This window comes from Protomyctophum bolini (assembly GCF_963924005.1).
Source record: "Protomyctophum bolini genome assembly, chromosome: 17".
In the NCBI taxonomy this organism is placed as follows: Eukaryota; Metazoa; Chordata; class Actinopteri; order Myctophiformes; family Myctophidae; genus Protomyctophum; species Protomyctophum bolini.
The window spans coordinates 29,176,382-29,197,688 of NC_137878.1; the positions used below are offsets into that span (position 1 = coordinate 29,176,382).

Consider the following 21,307-nt stretch of genomic DNA (forward strand, 5'->3'; position numbering starts at 1 on the left):
TTGTCAAATTAAAATACATTATTCCTGGTGGAAGCTTTAAGGGACACAAAAAAAGGATGAAAGCCGTGAATTTAAAACGATAACGTCACCATCCTGTTTAATTACCATCTCAGAGAATATAGTGGAACCCGCTTCCAGACTACAATAAATCACACTCGTGTCATTTCCTGTGGAAGGAGACAGTGAAGCATGTCCAACCTTCCTGCGGCGAATATTTGTGTTCAGAGAAGGTTTTCACAAAGATGCCACTAAATCCGTTACAACTCTGCAGTTCCAATGAAGCAGCAAGACAATGGATGAATAAATATCATTTTAACAACTGCATTTGCGTTAGAAAAATCTTTATTATTATTATTATGCAAACAACATCTATTAAAAGGTTCAGTGCGTCCAGGTAAAAAGGTTCAGTGCGAGTTGGAAGCCGGAAGGGGGTCCAGTTAATGGTTCAGTGGGATGTGGAACGGGGTCCAGGTAATGTTACATAACGGTACAGCTCGCCTCTGCAGATGAATCCTAGAAAAAGACACAACACATTAGACACATGGACCTGTGTTGATTTAAAACGACAAAAAAACATTTCAGATGACTAAAACTGAACTGCAATTAAAAAAAGACTATGACTAAAACTAAATAAACGCCAACATGGACTGATTGACAAGCAATGACCATTAAGTTAGCACAGGCAGCACAGCATGGGGGAGAGGTCAGAGGTCGGTTATTGATTGACAACAAATTAATGCATGGAATATAAGATAATAAAATCACATGGAATGAGTTAGTTCTGTTGACTTTTTTCAACTAAACTGACATTTATAAGGAAAATCTAGTACACTGGACCAGTTTCATTTGACGAGTTTCATTTGGGACAATGCATGCTGCGACTAGACATTTCAAATTGGCATTAAGCAAAGCCAAGCAGCTCATATGCATACAAGGCAGGAAGTCCAGTCCTCCTCACCTATCATATATCAGAGTGCTTGCTTGTCCCCCTGCACTAACCTCAAGACACAGAACACATGTCACAGATTGATTTCCTTTTCTTTGGCTTCACAGTACGCAGCAGGGGATGGTAAACACAGTGGAAACTACGGTCAACATTTCAATTGCCAACAACCACCGTCTGTGACCGTCTGTTGATGCCAATAGTCTCGAGATACAACTTCCACAATGCCTATAGAACTTCCACAATTTTCAAACGCTTCCGCCCAATAGTCGACCTCGGAAGCTCTGATAAGGAATACAAAATAAAATTGATGTCCTTTCCGACTGTGCCATCTCCCCGGCCATAGATTTTTGTGAATGCCGCACTGTGATTGTTTGCATACACATACTTCTGATCTCAAGAGCAGATGAGTTTCTTTTACGGGGCGGAACTAAAGCTACAAACGTAGCATTCGAACAACCTTTACGGGGCGAACTACACACGTAGCATTCGAACATCGTGGAAGAGATAAGTATGGCTTTAGAGATGAGTTTATGCCCAATGTGACTTATGTTTACATTTTGGTTTGGATGGCTTTTATGTGCATGCCTTAATAAAAGTAGTGGGTCGCAAGAGTGAGTTGACATTATTTACATGCTGGATAGCTGAAACGTTTGTCCATTCATCTGACATGTAAAGAATAATAAACAAGAAATGATGAGTGACATATTTGTCAGGTGTAACAAGCGCCGTCTCTCTCTCCTCCTCCTCCTCCAACTAACTCTTGCCACTCTGAGTGCGACCCACTACTTTTACGGTAGTAATGTTGATCCGAGTGGATATCTCACCAGAGCAGAGCACAGGGGTAATTTATGTCCATGTATGCATAGTGCTTACCGGTCTCCTTAAATGCCGTACATCATGCCCCTCCATGTACTCTTCGTGGAACATGCCGGTTTCCTCTTCACCCGTCGCCTGGGCACACACCACATGGCGCTCCGCTGTCACCTGGATGCAAGCAGAGAAGAGCAGATACGATCCGGGTTTGTTTTTAACATAAATTAGATTAGACAGACTACAAATGATTCCCGAGCGTATCGCGGCTACGGCTCACAGCTCCAAGAAATGTGTCAAATGAGGAGAACAAAGTTTGCATAAGTAAGCATATGTGACAAATAGGACTTTAAAGAGATTGTGACATTTTTTGGAAATGTCTTATTTTCAATACATTTTCAATTTTCAATGAACTTTTAACATTCAGTAGATTTTCTGGCTCAAACAAGTGCTCTGATTTGCCTGTGGAGTGTGAGGTAAGACTCCACAAATCCCATATAGGGATTTGCCAGCTGATGTCACGGTTGAGGCCCGTTTGCCTCTTTTCATTGCAGCTCAAAAGGGTTCAGAACACACAGAAAACCACAGAAAATCCACTGAATGTATAAAGTTCAGGTTGTTTGGGTGAAGATAAAACAAATTAATTAATGTCATGAAACCCTTTTTGCAAAAAAATGATATATATTCATGAAAGTGTCCATGAAAGAGTCATGGAGCCCAGTCACGTGACCATTTCCCTTCTTTCTCTAAGCTTCCTATATGTAGTCCAAGGACTGTCTAAAGAGGACGAGACGCGAAGACCATACGGGCGACGCCATGTTGCTCCATGGAAGAAAAGAAACATGCGCAGTTGAGACCAAGGAAGCTGAACGCGGAAGTGTTGGCTGCATATAGCCCATTGTGCATGTTTCTTTCCTTCCATATGGAGCACCATGGAGCAACATGGCGTCGCCCGTACGGTCTTCGCGTCTCGTCCTCTTTAGACAGTCCTTGATGTAGTCCAGGAAGTAAGTGAGCCCAGTGTTGATGACATCAGAGACACTGGGCTCACTGCTAAAATCTAAAACCACAAAGACCCCCAGGAAAGAATTCGAAATCTTCTAAACGTCAGTAACATCCTTTTTTGCAAAAAGGGTGAAGTGTCCCTTTAACCTTACCTCCTGGTCGGGGGTGAGGAGGACCACCCTCACATCAGTGACCGGACCCCAGCTCTTGTGACCCTGCATGACCATGTTCCCAGGGTCAGTCTCCACCTCTGCATCTGCTGCCCAGATCTGACACACACACACACACACACACACACACTTTACTCTTAAGCATTACAGTTATTGTAATTGTATACGACAACAAAATTCTTAAACCCCATTATGCAAAAGAGTTAAATTATTGTTAAGCATCTGCATTACTTAATTTACAAGATGTCTACACAATTAGAGAATGTAGAAGACCAATGTTACTATGGTACCAACATCAATACAGCATGGAATTGTGGACAAAATCATTCCAAGGACAACATATTCAACGTTTTGGGTCCGAGGTTCTGTGGCTCAAATGTTGAATAAATAATGGACCTTTATATGAAAAGAGTTGAAAACTCTAGAACTTAGAATAAACTACTCAGTGAGCATCCGTAGGCTACAATGTACAGTAGAACTTACAGTGAGTGTCTGGCCTCCGTGCAGGACACAGGAAGGAGGGATGTGGAAGGAAACGTTTGCTATGCTCGGGTGAGTCCTTCTGACCACCCATCCCCCTAGTGGCTGCTCCTGGAAATGTCAGCAGGCAGGGGTTAACACACCAACTAGACAAATAAACCCAATACATTTCTTCTTTTCTAAAACAGATTATTAATGTTACGTTTCAACATTCATATTCATCCAGAACTGATGACAAACTTCAGTCTCTCCGGAGAGTGTAGAGACCCGGTAGCTGAGATGTTGCAACCATACGACACAATTTACAACTAGGGATGCACAGATATGGAAATTCTTGGCCGATACAGACGTTTAAAATATCAATTTAGCCGATAACCGATATACGCTTATTTAGTTTTTATTTCCCCCTTTTGTGCCAGGGAAACAAATACAAGTTCAGAATCTACAGCTTGGTCGGCTGCAGATAAACACACTAACATAGCAGACACAAAAATGTATGCTTATCAACAGATAAATATCAGCTACTGCCATCGGTTAATGTCAGTTTTATTTGCAGATACCGATCGATAACGGAAAATATCGGCCGATATATCTGTGCATCCCTAGTTGCAACCATACGGAGTAAGTTGCAACCATACGGCGCAAAATCCACACGACAGTTGACAGAGCATCTTACCGCGTCAGAGTTGTTCTTCAGTACGACGTAGTTGCCTTCTACGTCGACTTCATCAATACTGACGGGACCGCAAGCCGTGGAATTGGTGGACATCTTGTAGGCTGGCGTACCTCCACTGGATTCCTCCATCTTGCGTTTCTTCCCCCTCAGCCTACGCGCAGCGTGAGCGTGCGTCCGTGGCACCGCCGAGTGCTGGACGGGGCTCGGTGACAGCTGCAGTCTGTAAGCCATGGGAACATGTCAATACCTCTGCTCCTCTCCCTCTAACATCTTCCGGTAGGCATTGATCTCATTAGAGTACAGACAGTTAAGACATTGAGGGGGCAGAAAATGGAGTGCTCGAGCACTGTTCATGCAGCCTGGAGTGTGACAAGCTGGAGTTTGAAATACATTGTTTTCAACGAGGGTGGCGCAAATATCAGCAATTTTAGGCATGTGTGCAACATGCACACAACTGTTTTAAAGTATTGTACAGTGACGACTAAAGTCTCTGTAATGTTTACGTTATTACTATTAAAAAAACATTAAAGCTGGGCTGTTGAACGAGTGCAGTGCATTCTGCCAACTTCCGGTCCAGGACTTTGTCACTCTTCGCCAATAGAAGTCTATGTAGAAGAGCCGCCATTGGACTGACCCCATGAAGTGAACGGAGTTGTCGTAACTCTGTCTTAATCTATGGCTTTGAACTAGTCCATGTCCAGAGGGTGAGGGTTAAAGGTCATTACCTCTGCTCCTCTCCCTCCAACATCTTGCGGTAGGCATTTATCTCCATGTCCAGCGCCAGCTTGACGTCCAGCAGGTTCTCGTAGTCTTCCAGCTGGTGGAGCATCTTGGCCTGCATTCCCTGCATGTCCAGTTCCTTCTGGGCCAGCCTCTGGCTCCACAGCTCCCTCTCTCTGTCCAGGGTCCGCTCCAAGTCCTGGACCTGGCCCTCCAGTGACGCTTTCTGACAGGTGCACACACAAGAATGGATGAGTTGTATTTCAAAAAAACGTTCAAAAAGGAGTAGGATGAAGTATAAAAATTAAACTCCTACCCCCCTTTTGCCAAAGCAAGTATTCAGTGATAATAGAGGGTATGTGCATGCATAAAGTGAGTTGCAAAGTGAGTTTAACATCGTTTAATGCGATCAAATAGGACATTTCTGTTTGGATGTATGGGCTGTCAAGGCCAGAAAGTCGTTTTGCCACCTCTGTAGGCATTCTCGCATAACTTCCGGGTACAATGATGTCACGTGCATACCCTCCATCACACTTTAAAAAATGCATTTACAACCCAAGTATCTCTCTGCATACGCATAACATAATAGAAGCAATAACAGAAATAAAATCAATAAAAAACTAAAATATTGTGCAGGTTAAATAATAATAATAATTAAAATACTTTGCACGCTATAGCCTATTAGACATAGTAGCTCAGCCACTTAGTAAATCTGGGATATTATTTTTATGCAAAACATCGTACGTACAACTATTCCCGTCTATCCTGCTTTAGGCCACCAACCTCTTTCTGGAAGAGCTGCAGCTGTGCGCAGAGGGTCTCCACGCGGACCTTGGTTGTGGTCAATTCATCCTGGGTGGCGTTGACGGCATCGCCCTTCCTCAACGCAGTCTGCTGGGCGTTCTCAAGCTGCGGTACGCAGAGCATTGGAAGCAAACATACAGCATATATACACAGCGATGATGAGATGATTGCTTCTGAAACACTCAAAACTAAAATACATTTGTGGCCTCGACAAGACAGGATTTATATGATCATTTTAGCAGGGAAACAGACAAATTATACAGTCTTCTTTTACAGACTCTCTGGCCTAGGTTTCACTTCTTAATGCGGCGTTCACAATAGTGGCGACAACACAACAACCAACGCCTTTTCAGCTACATTGTCTCCAAGTTTAAACCCATTAAGGCCCCATTTACACTGGCAGCCAGATCCAGCCTGAATCAGATCTGTGTCGCATCCAAATTGGAATCCGATTGGTTTAAATAAGTCCATTCTAAACACAAACAAGTCACATGGAATCAGATTTTTACAAATTAGACTTAAGCCACATTCAGAGGTGGTTTCAAATTCAAAACCAATTTCAGGAGATCCGTTTCAGTCTGAACGCAGTAACCAGATCTAAATCGGATTCCATGTGACTAGTTTGTGTTTAGACTCATTTAAACAAATTGGATTCCAATCTAGATATAGACACAGATCTGATTCAGGCTGTCAGTCTGAACAAAAAGTTCTGTGACAGATCCGATCTAGTCACTTGCAAATGCAGTGTGAACAGTTGGGCCAAAAGACCAGCGTTGCTCAAGCCACAATGTGTAAATGAAAAGGGTATAGGTTACTGGAGCACTGAAAAAAGTCAAAGCCAGCTCAACTTATTTCTAGCCCGTCAAGTCTTAGTGAAAATAAAGTGCCAGGCATCAGTTTGTAGCATCTTGTCACCGACTTCCATTGAAAACAGCTCGAAGCGTGTTGCTTTGTCGCCACTAGTGTGAACACAGCGTCACATTGACTTCTACCTCTTTTACTGCCGTCACTGCCATCTTGCCTCGGCTCACTGCACTGCCTTGTGCTCTAATGTTTTCCTGCACAAAATGCCTGCTGCATGTGGCTCCTTGACACAAGAGCTAAGAAAAATAATTGTTGAGGTAACAAACTGAAACATACGAGAGAGAGGGTTAAAAGAAACTGGAAGAAAAGTGTAATGCGCGTTTGTGTGCAAGGCCAAGTCATCTCGCCTCGTTCCAACAAGTAAGGACAGCCGTGTGTGCACCTCGTGGAAGTCTGCTATATAACCAAACACGTCAGGCACTTGGTTTTAGGTTGATATGAGAAAGTAAAAGATGGATGTTAAAAAATGGCAGCCATGTGCATATCATCAATACTGTGTGTTTGCGAACGCAGTGAGCACTTACTATGAGACCTAGCAGATCATGTCTGTGTGTCTGTCTGTCTGTCTGTCCCGCTATCCAAATATGGAGTGTGTTGCATCAGCAATCACTCAGCTCCATATATGGGCACAAAAGGGGCCAGGTCCACTCAGCTCCATATATGGGCACAAAAGGGGCACCATATAAGGAGTCCCCAAAGCAGCTATACGTCCAAAACCCAAATATGTACGAGCTGCGTTCGCTTCCCGCGTTTGCGCGTCTTACTCGTTCGTGTAGGCTCAATATGTCAGTTTGTCACCTCCCCCTTCACATTCAACCTAAAACATGAACCTTATTTGAAAAACAAAAAAAACAAAGTTGTCCTTTAACGTTGCTTTGAGAAGGTGTGCGTGTGCACGTTGCAGTACTGTGCGTGTGTCTCAGGTACCTTGGCATTGAAGTTGCGTTCCAGCTCCTCTTTGTACTGGCCGATCTGTACATCGTGCACCTGGCGGAGCTGCTGCATGGCCTCGGCCAGCTTCGTGTCGAAATCTACACGCCTTCCTGAATCCACCTCCACCAGCCGGCTTTCATGCTTGCGCCGGATCTCGTGGATCTCCTGCACACACACACACACACACAATGCTGCAATGGCCTGTCCTACCACAAGTGGCCTGGCTCACTCCAAATGCATTGAAGGAGGAAGCATGAGCTCAGTTCAGGGCTCTCCCCAGGTTGGCAGAGGGAGCGTAGCGCCCATGATTACAGTTTAGGCAATAGAGAGTATGCACATGCATGATTTTCCCATCAGGACACGCCCCCCCAATCTAGACTGAGTGGCAAAACATTGAGCGTTGGAGTTGTTGGAAGCGCTCGTAGTAAATCATTCAACAGTCCTGCGTACCACCCGTTTCTAAATGTCACATAATGCAGGAGGCAGCAAAATGTTGTGTTATTGAAAACAAGCACTTTCAAACTCTGACACTGAAACGTAATCAAATGCAGGGCATTTCTTGACAGAAAGTAGCTCATAACGTTTCTATGGTGGATTTTTATGAAACAAAAACTTTGCAGATAGAAAGAGGATAATTCAAGCTTTTCGTACAGCTGCAATGTTGGTGAGTTAACATCGTTTAATGCAATCAGACAGGTCTTTTCTGTTTGGATGAATGGGCTGTCAAGGCCAGAAAGTAGTTTTCTGGCCTTGGGCAGTGGGCGTTCCCGCATAACTTCCAGGTACGATGATGTCATGTGCATACCCTCTTCACTAAATCCCTCCCCTAACCTGTCCTTGTCCAATAGGCATGTTAGCAGCGAGCAGACAGGACAAGCCGTCCTTCTCCCCCCAATAGAGATTTATCCATATAAATAATGGATCATTTCAGTAGCAAGAGCATCAACATGTCTTCTAAATCTAGTCAACCAGGCCTGCAGTAGGCCTGCACTGGGCAAATTTGCATGACATTAAAAAATATAAAAAATACAAGGCAATGATAGGAGCACCGGGTGAAAAAATGGGTTACAAAATGGGATAGAAATATAAATAGGAATGGCCCTTTAACTGCTGCCAATTCAACCACATACCATCTGTAATATGGAGATAACTTGCAGAACGCATGCAAGTGTGTGTGTGTGTGTGTGTGTGTGTGTGTGTGTGTGTGTGTGTGTGTGTGTGTGTCACATCTCCCACTCCCAGGTCCGACAGAGCAGCCATGCCCGGCGAAACTGCCCTCTCGCACGGCAGGAAAATAATTACACACTGGATAGAATCTCTGACGGCTTGTTTGTAAACGACAAGTACAGTTTTAGGGGTAAATATGTCATGAAGTTGTGGAATCTGTATTTTTATACCTGCAACAGCTAGTTTTACATTTTGTTTTCAGAAGTCACATTTCCGAGGTGAACAGCTTTCTGTGGCGTACGTAGATTCAGAAAGTAATGATATAGCACAATAGAAAATTGGAAAGAAAAAAAAAGGAAAAGAAAAGGAACAGAGTGTTTTTTCTTTATTTTATTTTTTATCATTTAAAAAAGAATGTCTGTAATTCACTTAATTTACAACAACATGTTGGGAAAGTTTGAGAGCAAGAGTGTCTGTCCTGTTGTCTGTTTTGTTTGTCTGTAAACTAAACTCATTGTTGAACTGTTTGTTTTTTTCATGTTTATCACATTTATGTCTTTTTTATTATGTATTGTATGTGGAACATTTACATTGCCTGTTATTTTTTTCATTTTATTGAACCGAACTACTCATTATCATTGTCGATAATATTCTGATGTCATACAAAAAATGCCTAATAAAAACAGTATTAAAAAAAAAAGAAAGTAATGATATGCTGATCAAATAAATGACAAAGGGCGGGGGCGTGTCCTGAACCTTTATTAAGTGGTGCAACCACTTCTACATCCAGCTTTGTCCGTGTACCTGTGTACCTGTGTCTATGAGCACGAGTATGTTACTCATTTATACCAGTAGGGGGCGCCAGAAACAGAGAGAGGGGTAGTGCTGTGTCTCTAATGAGAGAGAGAGAGAGAGAGAGAGAGAGAGAGAGAGAGGGGAGTTGCACCACTTGGTTCACACAGGTGTGATTTTTTTCTTTCCATTTTCTTTTACAAAATGGCATAGAACAAGGGTTCTCAATGTTTTTGGCTGGGGAACCCCGGAAATGCTTTGTCCGCACTGACTGCAAACATAAGCTTAATAATAGAGAAATTATATAATAAATGAATACTGAAATCAGATAATCATTAAAAGTTTATGCATGCACCACATACTATGTAAACTCTTAATTTCCATTTTCCCGCTAAATATATATATATATAGAATAATAAGTTTATGAGCTCCTGAGGGGTCGCGACCCACGGGTTGAGAACCCCTGGCTTAGAACACATCACTTTGTGACGCGTTGTAAGCTTGTAGCTCAACTATTGTTGATGTATGGACATTCGTATGGACATTTTTTCAACATGGAAACAAAAATAACTGCGATTATCTTAAATAATTGCGATTAGTCGATGTAATAATGGTGACAGACAGGCATACCTCCTTGCCGATGTTTCTCTCGAAGTCTAGCTGCTCCTTCATCGTCTGCATCTGGTTCTCCATGTCCACCCGCCTCAGCATCTCAGAGTTCATCTGGGTCTTGGTGTCCGCCAGCACTGCATCCAACTAACACACGCACACACACACACACACACACACACACGTAACGCAATCAATAAACCTAACGCAATACAATTAATTATATTACAGAGCATCTTTATAAATGTTGGCAATGGGTTCAGAATGTTTAAAACTACTGTAAAGTAATTTCCGCTACACACTTCTACACCGTCTGGAAGGCAGACAGTTCAAGTTTCCTTCCGTGTAGTGACGCTGTGAATGATCATTTTTATGCATTCAAGAAGGCCATCAAAACTCTCCCTTCAGGTTTGTGTTCCCTAGAAAGTTTCCCACCCCGGTCACTCACTGTTGCCATCAGGCAGACGGTACAGAGTGATCAAGTCAGGGACCAGCAGCAGATTCAGTAACAGCTTCTATCCCACAGCGGTAGTTGCACTCTGTCTTAAGTGCAATAAGGGTTTGTGCAATAAGAGTTGCAATTACATGTTTATTGTGCAATATGCTTTGTGCTACAGGGGTTGTGCAATAACCAGAAGTACAGACATTGTTTTGTTGTTTTAGTTTAATATTTTTAGCTTTGTTGTTTTGTGATCCGATGCACTTATTGGTTGGCACTTTTAATTTTGTTGTACATTGTTTGTTACAACGACAATAAAGATCCATCTATCCAAGTTATAAGTTGTCCTACGCCTGTTAAACAGAGAAATGCAGATGAACTGAACAGTCTAGTGAAGTACAGTATGACCCCATTGTTTTCAACCATTATCACTATACAAATATTGGCCTATTTTGCCAGGTAAACATTATGCTTCACTGCTTCCAACACTACAAGCTAGCTTAACTGGCATGGGTAAAGTTGAAGGCATACATACATGTTTCTGCTGAGCTTGGAGTTCATCAACGTCAGCGGTCAACCTCTTGGTCTTCGCTAGCTGGGTGCTGTAGTCAGCTTTCTTCTGGTTGAACGCTTCCTCCAGATTCCTCCACTGAGTCAGCGCATGAGCCAGGTCGCACTCCTTCTTCTGGTTCCTGAGGGGAAAAAAACAAACATGCATTGTGAGCTTGTAAATCGGCCATTTTTGGTGAAGAGACTGAGGCCCATTTGCCACCGGGGTTGAACCGGTTCGGTTATTCCCCCCCCCCCCTGGTCTGTCTTGATCCAAGGCCATGGTTCACAGTCACACGGTGGGCATGTTCCAGGGCTAGGTTTCAACTAAACACGCAGGATTGTGGTCCTGTTTATTTAGTTGAAACCTTTGTGTTATCCTTTTAGCACCATTTGTATAAATCGTACCAATGTGCTTTTTTTGGTTGCAAACTGTTAAAAACGTAGTTTTTTAAGTGGTGCAACCTCATGTGTGTGAGTTCCTGCCTGGCTGGCTGGGTATGAGCACGAAAACAGCATGGTTGTTTTTCACCACCTGCGCAACCTAACACACACGCACATATTAACTGTATATATGGTGATTTTGGGTGTGACAGTACAGTACAGTAGAGGGACCCCACACCGTAACTGTCATTTCTCAACCGTTTCGGACATGGGGCGGCTCGCCGGAATCGGGCCGGCACCCTGGGTCTGGAACTCCCTCTTCCTTCCTTCCTTCCCCCCCCCCTCCCCGGGACCCCCACACGGAGTTGCACCACTTACTTCACACGGGTGTGATTTTTTAATAATGTAACGTTGTTCATCACATTTAGTTCATGGAACATTGAAAGTTACTAATGTGGTGTGGAGAGGAGCTGTTGCCCTCCGGATAAGCAGTTGAAGATTCACGGATGGATTGATGGAACGTGCCATTTGCACGGTTAATAATACATTCGTAGAATCGGTCACCTGGCTCTGAGCTTGGTGAGCTCCTCGGACAGGTTTCCGACCTCCAGCTGCTGCCGGGCCCGCTCGTTGGCCATCTCATCCAGGGACTTGCGAGCGTCGGCTAGCTCGGTCTCGTAGAGCCGCCGCACAGTGCTCAGCTGCCGGATCTTGGACTCCTCAGTCTCATCGAGGAGCAGCACCATGGCCGACCTGACATGCAAAAACAAACTGGTCACTCCATTCTACTGCTTGGCCTCACTCCTAATATAAAACTCACACCTGCTCATTTTGATAGGTCAAGATGGCTTATTCATACTCTATTTTTAGGTGATAAGGTGACCACTGAAACGGTAAACAAGAAAGATGTTTTCGGGTGAGCAGCGAGTTGGCATGACATCATGTTGTAGTTTTCAGTGGTCACCTTATAAGTTATCACCTAAAACTGGAGTGATGAATAGGCCTTTAGTGTAGAGGACAGAGTACAGTAACTTCCAATGGGGCTGGTCTACAAGATACACAACACTACACCTCATTGACACCCATGTACCTGTCCAACAACTTCCTAAAGCCTCAACGCCACCAACAATCACAACACCAGAGGAGTTCCACAAATCACGTTCAACCCAGATTTTACTGAAACAATTGGGTTAAATTAATTTCGCTCCCATGTCAGAAAAAGGTAGATTCCAGTCGTATATGAATGCGAATCCCTACTCCTTCAAAACAGCTCTCAAAGAGCCCTTAAAATGGCCCCTGTAAGAAAAAAGTTTTACAACTGTTTTGGCATAGTACTGTATATTTGTATGTCATTAAATGTTCTGATGAATTGAATATGAAGGACCACAATCCTAGTGCTTTCTTAGGTTTTAATCATCTTAGCAGACCTTGTATTGAACTTTCCTGTTTCTGCAAACTGTTAAAGTTTAATAGTGATGTCCCGATCACGTTTTTTTTTAGCTCCCGATCAATTGATTTTGAGACTTGAGTCTTTATCTACCAATTTTGATATATAGAACACTTATGCCATATCACAATAGTACAATATCCAGTCAAATATCATGATATGGACATATTTATATTAGGGATGTCCCGATCAAGTTTCTTTTGCTCCCAATAAGATTCTGATAATTTGAAAATGATGTGATCGGCCCCGATCACAACTCTAGTTTTCCAATGGATCCAACCTCTGCCTCTCAGTATTCAATCAATCCCACCTCTGGCTCTCCAGCTCGATGGAGCGCTGGATATAGTTGGCGAGGCGGTCGTTGAGGTGCTGCAGCTCCTCCTTCTCCTGGACTCGGGAGAGACGAGCCGGGCTGGTCCCGGTGCCAGTGCCGGATGGGGAGGAATGGGAGGACGCACGGCCACCGGAGGACCGGGGAGCGGAGCGCGAAGAGCGGCCGCTGGAGGTGAGCGGGGTGGAGGTGGAGGAGGCCATGCTGAGATGACGATGGTGCTACACCTGCAAGCGGTTCCACCACAAAACACCACAAAAAGAACAGGTGGAAAAAAGTACTCATATTTCTTGCTTAAGTTAAAGTATCAATACTGCAATGTAGAAATAGTTGTTACAAGTTAAAGGCCGGAATTAAACATTTACTTGAGAAAAATGTACGACACATTGTGAGCTTGTAGATCGGCCATTTTCAAATGGCGAAAATGTATAGGCTATAGACGAATTCAGAAACGGGTCTCATGGTCGCAGCAAACTTATTTCCTGTAGGTGGAGAAGACATCTGTGTAAACTTGCAGGTCTTCTACTACATTGAATGGTAAGAGTGACTAATGTTAGTCTGCTCAAACGTTACTCTTTTACTTGCTGTTTACTAACACTAACTTTACAAAGATGCCCAGAACATTGGGGTGAACCCGTGTAGTTTATGGCTGCTCCAACAGTAGTGGCAACATTCAACTTAGAAACGGAATGTCAACAAATACACTGCGGTGGCTGAGACCAGAGCCATATAGTAATGGTTGAGATTAAGCAGTGAAAGGTCCTGAAAGATGCATAACGTCAGTCTTACCCAATACCCAATCTTTCTGTTGTATGAACACAAGGCTGCTGTACTTCATACCTAGCCCCTTTCGGGACCCTCGGTTAACTTTTCTGAATTTTGGACGGCGGTAGCCTAGGGTCCCTCATAGCTTATTCCACTCTCCATAGGACACATATTTACCTACTCTCTGTTCACGGAGACCTGGGCCGTCACTTGAGTGTTGGTGAGATGTTTCAAAGATGCAGAACACAGCTATAGGAGACAACAGAAACGTGTGCGAAAGAGCACTAATTGGAGTTGCCGTTTAAGTATTTTAAATTTTGAGTCCTCTCTGAAACATCAAGCGACGGCACAGGTCTCCGTGAACAGAGAGTAGGTAAATCTGCGTCCTATGGAGAGTGGAATAAACTACGAGGGACCCTATAGGCTACCACCGTCCAAAATTCAGAAAAGGTAACAGAGGGTGCCAAAAGGGGCACCATACTTTAAAATGCTTAGTAGCATAATGAGGTATAAAGTACAGCAGCCTTGTGTTCACACAAGGCTTCCTGTTCCGTTCTTTGGCTATATAGAAGTGTATGTCTCTAAATGTTTTGATGAATTGAACAAGCTGGACCCTCTTGTAAACAAGTGTAATGCTTGGGTCGCCAGTTAACAGTTTTTGTATAGAGTTGTGCTTGAAATGTACTGTAATTCTGCAAACTGTTAATACTTCAAACCGGCAGCGGTTCACTTCACACACAAAAAAAACGCAGGTTAGAACATCAGAATGTGTTCAAAACAAACAAATTAATAACGCTGAGTTTCTACTCTATATCAAACCCAAAACGAAATGCTAGTGCTCTAACCCGCGGCTAGCATTGGCGATATGATGAGTCCGACACTCCGCCAGTGCTTTAATAGTGCACCGTCACCAGTAAGAGTACAGCCCGTTGCTTCTCCGTGCATGAACATTATCATATTCATATATGTGCTTAATCGGTTTCCCAAAATGTTAACTTGTCTCACCCGTCGGAGTCTTTATGCAATGTATTATTCCACATTTAATATATATGCGTTTTAATCCCGTTTGTGTTCGAACGACGCATTTACCAGTTTACAACGAGTTTAATTCCGGGTTTCACCGGACGCGCCCCCTCGAGTCACCGCCGTCCATTGAGAACGTCCGACAGATTCCGACACAGACGTGATTAAAACACCTCTCTTATTGGGAAAATATGGACTAATACGTTGCACAAAGACTCCGAAGGGCGACTTAACATTTTGCGGCAACCGGTTTGATAATGATAGAACAAGTGAATCGATATTCATTCGTTGCAACAGCAAATCTGGAGCAGCAGAGTAGACTCTTAAGAGCACGTTTACAAACACGACACCAAACAATCAAAGCCTCTTTTAACACGCAAACAAAACACGCGGCTGAAATTAATCAATCAATATTATGTTGATGGATGGTGTGTTGTGGAATTTAATTTACTCACAGAAACAGTTGTAGGCTACAGAAACGCTGTGGTTGTTATTATTGTAGAGGCCGGTGTAGGAGCACACTCAGCACAGTAGCATACACTCGATCAGCTCAGCTGATACAGAGAGAGGAGCAGATGACTGGATGGAGAAGGGACGTCACCAACACGAGACTGCATTTAAAGGGCGACGCAGGTGCGTGGAGGAAATTGACTGATTGTTGATTAATTGGTGGACCCTCTTGTAAACAAGTTTAATGCTTTATTGGGTCGTCCACTCAGTCTTTGTATTGAGTTGCAGTGCTTGAAATGTACTGTAATTCTGCAAACTGTTAATTTCAATCAATCATATTTTCTTTCACAGTATGTAGAAAGGATCCCTGGCTAATATGACAAATATGCCTTAAAACATTTTAACCTAATTGCCCTCTACAACTAAAATAAAAACAACTTAAATATTTTTATTTATTTGATAAATATAACAAAATACATACATACATGGATGCACCTGGGACGTATCCTCAGTGATGTATCCCAAGGTCATCAGGGTTTCAGGTCTCCCAACAATACCCCTCACTCAGGTGACCCAGACCCAGCCGGGGTGATCAAGTCCCGACCTACGTCCCAGTAGCTACCCTCGATCAGTCCCATTAGGGAAAAACCAGGGCCACACAATCCGTTCCTCCTGAACTACTCTGCCGGGACTGGGAGGTACCATTCTGGCGCGTGGAAGGACTAGGCTCTGTGGGTTGACTACTTGACTCCTGTCCGGGCCCCTCCTACGTCTCACCAAGTCCACTCCTGCTCTCACCAGGTCAGGCCCTGTGCGTTGCACCAGACTCCTAGCACCAGGCACTTTATTCAGGAATGGTGGATTCTCAAGCCGCAACGGTTCCGCAGGCTCCACCTTGCCCTTGTTGGTGCCGCAGGCTCCGCTTGAGGCTTGAATGGCCCTCCTAAAGGCCTCACCGTGGGTTTGTTGGGCTTCTTCCTCACGGAAGACACAGGCTGGGGCGCCAACCTACTTCTCCCGGGTGCCGTCTACTTTCCGGCTGCCACCCGGAATAGAGAAGCTTGCTGGAATGCATATGCTAATACGAAACAACTTAATACTTCCTAAGGTTAATATGAGCATCAAAGCAATATTTTAAATACTTTAAAGCATTAGCATGTGCATTCCATATATTCCATAGGGCTGGACCACACATGGACATGACCACACCCACAACACCAGAGGGCTTCAACAAACCATGTGCAACCCAGATTCAGCACAAACAAGGGACTAATTTAATTTTGCTCATATGCCACCAAAATGTGGAACGCCCTACCAACAGTCATTAAGACAGGTGGATCCCTTGACTCCTTCAAAACTGCTCTCAAAGGGCACCTATACGGACGGCTGCAATTGGAATCCCCTCCCCCTCACCGCTTTTCCCCTCACTGTTTCCGTTTTTTCCCAGTTTACCTTCTTTTATGTTTTTGATTTTGTGTATATTTGTATGTACAGGAAAGAGGTGCAAGTGCTGTCAGAATGGTGTGAAAAGAACAACCTCATTCTCAACACCTCCAAGACCAAGGAGCTTTAGTGGACTTCAGGAGGAAGAATATTCAGCCTATCCAGCCTATCCACATCAATGGAGAGGAGGTGGAAAGGGTCTCAGACTTAAAGTTCCTGGGCATGAACATCTCGGACAACATGACCTGGAAAATTAACACCACTGCGCTCCAGAAAAAAGGTCAACAGCGACTGTACTTTCTCAGAGTGCTGAGGAAAATGGACCTAATGTAGAGTGTGCTCCTGTCCTTCTACCGATGTGCCATTGAGTCAGTACTGATCTACGGCATCTCCCTGTGGTTTTGCAGCTGCACGGCGGCAGAAAGAAAGTTCCTTCAGGGGGTCATAAACACTGCCCAGAGGATCATGGCATGTCCCCTTCCATCTCTGGAGGACCTCTACAAAAGACATTGTAGCAGGAGAGCCAACAGTATCCTCAAGGACCCATCCCACCCAGGTCATCACCTGCTGCAGCTCATGCCCTCAGGGAGGCGCTATAGGGTCATCAAGGCAAGGACGAACAGACTGAAGGACAGTTTCTACCCCAGAGCAGTCATAGCTTAACACTGACACTTGAACTCTGACACTCGACACTTTATGGACTAAAAGGACTTACTGTGCAATATGCGTTAAATGTTTGTTTTTGTAATTTATATAGAGTATTATGTCTTTTGTTTTAAATGCACTGAGCTGGATTGAAAAATCAATTTTGTTGTCTTGTACAATGACAATAAAGATATTCTGAAGTATGTCTCTAAATGCTCTGATGAATTGAAAAGGGTGGACCCTATTGTAAACAAGTGTAATTTATGGTGTCGTCCACAGTTCCTATTGAGTGAAAGATTATCTATTTATTAAAGAAATTCAAAATTTAAGGTGTTTTTATTTTGGTATTTTTAGTTATAGAGGGCAAGTATAATGCTTTAAGACATATTTGTCTTATTAGCCAGGGATCCTTTTAAGTGAAAGTCAAATGCACTCAAGTAAAAGTAGTCTTGCAGAATGTCCCATTTCACAAGTTCAAAATGTGTAGACCTACAAAAGCTTTTTTAAATAGCAGATAAAGCTCACAATGCGTCACATTGCGACACATTGTGAGCTTGTAGATCTGCTATTTTCAAATGGCCGAAACATATACGTTTGAAGTGGTTAATAATGTTTTCTAATCAACATTAGAATCTCCAAAGTAACTAGTAACTAAGTTTTCAAATAATTGGAGTAAAAGTAAAAGATTTGGCACTGAGATGTAGGCCTAGTGGAGCAGAAGTAAATACATCACTTGGAATGGGTACATTTCAAACGAAAGCACAAAGTCAATACAAAAACTGTCGTCACCATGCATGATTAAGAATTATACTTGTTTACAACAGCGCGGGTCCACCATTTTCAATTCATCAGAACATTTACAAATGTAGGCTGCAAATATACACTTCTGTTGTTTGAATACAGCATTGGTTTTCAACCCTTTTCATATCAAGGTATTCAAAGTGCACTCAAGTAAAAGTGCAAAATGATTGGCATCAAAATGTATTTAAAGAAGTAAAAGTAGTCTTGCAGAGTCCCATTTCACAAGTTCAAAATGTGTAGGCCTACAAAAGCTTTTGAAAATAGCAGATATACAAGCTCACAATGCCTCACATTGCGAATCATTGTGAGCTTGTATATCTGCTATTTTCAAATGGACGAAATATATATGATTACCTCCGCTCTGGTAATTCAAACACTCTCAAAGGAAAAAAGACCATGGGGACCGGGCCTTCTGCTCAGCTGCTCCTCGGCTGTGGAATGCCCTCACAGACCACCTGAGAGCACCACAATTCGCAATAGAATTGTCAGAACAGGTCGTCTAGATTTTGAATGGACAGGTATCAGTCAAAAGGAGACATCGAAGAGGAAGGACAAGTGGGGAATTAAGGATCAACCTATGGAATGTCAGAACAGGCCAGCTCCATGTATGGAGATCTAAGAGTTTGAGGTCAGATGTAGAGTTGCTGGCCGGCTACATACAGATCTAGGTGATGATCCAGACTGACTCCATGTATGGCTATCCAGGGTTTAATGAGGTCAGTGTTGTGATCTTCATATATGGAGCGTGTCACGAAGCATACTGACATACTGACAGCCATATATGGTCGCGTGACGTGTCACGAGGCATGATGGACTGAGAGCCATATATGGTGGGATTGGTGGCGTGACGGACGGATCGACTGACAGGTTTAGCAGGTTTTCATAGTAATCTGCGGCCTACAGTCGCAACAACGCTTGCTCTCAACAGTTCAGAGGCTCTGCACATGGAGTCTCTGGACTAGCATGAAATCGCTCAGCAAATGTCACAGCAATCTGGCCATTGTGTGTGGACATTTTAGCCAAGGGGGTACTAAAGGAAATACCATAAGGTCAGCAAAATCAGTAATAAAACAAATAAATAATAATATGGATATATGGATAGCTGCACAAACTGCAATGGCACATGGTGCCAAAATTACAAGCAATTCAATCTTTAAATTGATTATATTACTGTATGGCAACATGCCATATGGTTGTTTACACATATCGCCATTATCCCCAGCCCTCCAAAACACAGGAGCTTTACAATGTACTTCCCCTGCATTATTCAGAAAAGATACAATTTGCATCAACCTCTGCATTTGCTACAATGTGACCGTGAGATACCAATATCACCATAATACCATTCAGGCATGACAACTTACACAGTCTTTTGGACAGAGTCCAACCTTATTATGGAACAATGTTCTGACCGTATTTCAGCTGCCTTGACTTTGTAGCATCAGGATCTCAGCAGCCAGCATTTGTGGATCCATCAACAGAGGAAACATGTCCATGGCCTTGTCTACCAGACAGGCATTAAAGATGGCTAGGAGCTTCTTTCGGACATCCTCTCTCTCCTTTCCACAAGGACCTGGTTGTGTCATATGGGAGGGCTCCCAGTGTGGCTTCTCTCCAGACATTCCGGATAGAACTTGAGGATAGCCCTGAAATGGATCTGACCAGTAGGTCTGGTGGAGAGAGTCTTGAGCCCTGCTATGCTGGAATTCTCCTGGGTGGCTGTGTGCATGCATGCTCACTGGATACACAGATGCCCCATAGCCATAGTAATGAGAAGGAGTGTAAGCCATTATGTCTGGGTGGTGGGTGCTGGCTAGTCCCATGCTATGGTGTTGGCTATGGGGATGAAAGCCACCTGTGGACCACGAAGAGGACGAAACATTTGAGCAGCAACTACATGGTGTATTTTTAGGGGAACCAATGTTGTGCACTTTTAGGGGTACTGTTGGCCTGGAACTGAAGTTGGGATGGAAGCTCCTGTAACTGGCTCCATAGCGGTGATCAGTGTGGTCCCAGTAGGTCTCAATTGGTGGAATATCTATGGAACCCAAACCAGAGTCCAGCTGCTCCTGAGAGCCAGAGGAGAAAAGAGAGTCCATGTCAGAAGGAGAGTGTTGACTGACCTTCTCTTTCCTAGATGTTGGCCGCCTGCTGGAATGGTGAGCCCCTTTGATCAGAACAACATTTTCACTGGTGTGGCCTTTCTTCAAAGAGCCTCTCCACTGTTCCAGGGTCAGTTTCTGGGCCATCGCCTCCTCCAGAGAGAGGCCATTGGCAGTCACTGGACCAGAACCCAATAAAGAATGTTTATGGGCTGATGAAGATTGCCTGGCCTTCTCACGAAGCTCATCGGCGAGAGAGCAATGGGAATGGTTGGCACGGTCTGGATGGTGGAATTTACATTTAATTCCATAAGTGCATTTCTTCCCTGAATGAGGATAGATTTATGAGATCATTATAGTGCTGTTTATTTTTTTCATATATCAATACAAAATGCACACAAAATCACACAAGTTTATATTATATTATACAGATTGAGACCAGATATTGAAAAATTATATTATAATGGAAGTGGCCTCACCATAAGGACACAGCTGCTTCTTGGGTGTCCTTGGGACCTTTCTCAGGAAGTTGTCCAAAGTTGGCCCATGGCGACCTAGAGGGTCATCGTATAGTGAGTGACAGAAGATGATTTACTTGTCATTAACAAAGGAGTACATGAGCAGCCTCTCCTCTATGAAACGCTTCCACTCCGGGTTCTCTCCTTGGAGATCACGGTACGTGTCGTTGGACACAACGATGCCGTCAGATTCGTATGCCAGCTTGACAATGAAGCGGTCATCATAGCAGATCACCCGTTTGCCAGCGATGCGGCGCGAAGGTGTAAATACCAGACATTTCTTCCTCTCAAGGTCCCACAGAATGTGTTGGTCTTCGCAGAACATTTATGAAAAAGATAGGGTAGATGTCAGATTTATCACTGAAACAAGAATTTATATTTATTTCTGGCTATGTTGATCTATCAGTCTCTATGGTCTACACTATATACAGTGT

The 21,307-nt window shown here is 43.6% G+C and overlaps 1 protein-coding gene across 3 annotated transcripts; it reads right to left on the minus strand.

Moving 5' to 3' along the window:
- Positions 1 to 388: 388 nt before the first annotated feature.
- Positions 389 to 20,910, minus strand: LOC308332433 (lamin-B3-like). Of its 3 annotated transcripts, none has more exons than XM_080788334.1 (14): positions 20,835 to 20,910; positions 20,377 to 20,681; positions 13,106 to 13,353; positions 11,913 to 12,101; positions 10,951 to 11,107; positions 9,998 to 10,123; positions 7,403 to 7,573; positions 5,591 to 5,716; positions 4,813 to 5,033; positions 4,088 to 4,307; positions 3,415 to 3,516; positions 2,914 to 3,030; positions 1,820 to 1,930; positions 389 to 513 (listed from the first exon to the last, which is right to left on the minus strand). In XM_080788334.1, exons 3-14 carry the CDS (start codon positions 13,327 to 13,329, stop codon positions 478 to 480), a joined length of 1,800 nt encoding a protein of 599 aa, XP_080644460.1. In that variant the 5' UTR covers positions 13,330 to 13,353; positions 20,377 to 20,681; positions 20,835 to 20,910; the 3' UTR covers positions 389 to 477. The 3 variants fall into 3 exon arrangements, with proteins under 3 accessions (XP_080644460.1, XP_080644458.1, XP_080644459.1); XM_080788332.1 differs by having other exon boundaries at positions 3,415 to 3,522; XM_080788333.1 differs by lacking the exons at positions 20,377 to 20,681; positions 20,835 to 20,910 and adding an exon at positions 15,370 to 15,427 and having other exon boundaries at positions 3,415 to 3,522.
- Positions 20,911 to 21,307: the final 397 nt, after the last annotated feature.

Bases quoted from the DNA above. Each gene is read 5' to 3' on its own strand.
- LOC308332433 (XM_080788332.1), bottom strand. From the start codon at position 13,329: ATGGCCTCCTCCACCTCCACCCCGCTCACCTCCAGCGGCCGCTCTTCG. The intron at 12,102-13,105 runs GTGGGATTGATT...TTTGCATGTCAG, and splicing joins ATCGAGCTGGAGAGCCAGAG to GTCGGCCATGGTGCTGCTCC. The intron at 11,108-11,912 runs GTGACCGATTCT...TTTTCCCCTCAG, and splicing joins CTCACCAAGCTCAGAGCCAG to GAACCAGAAGAAGGAGTGCG.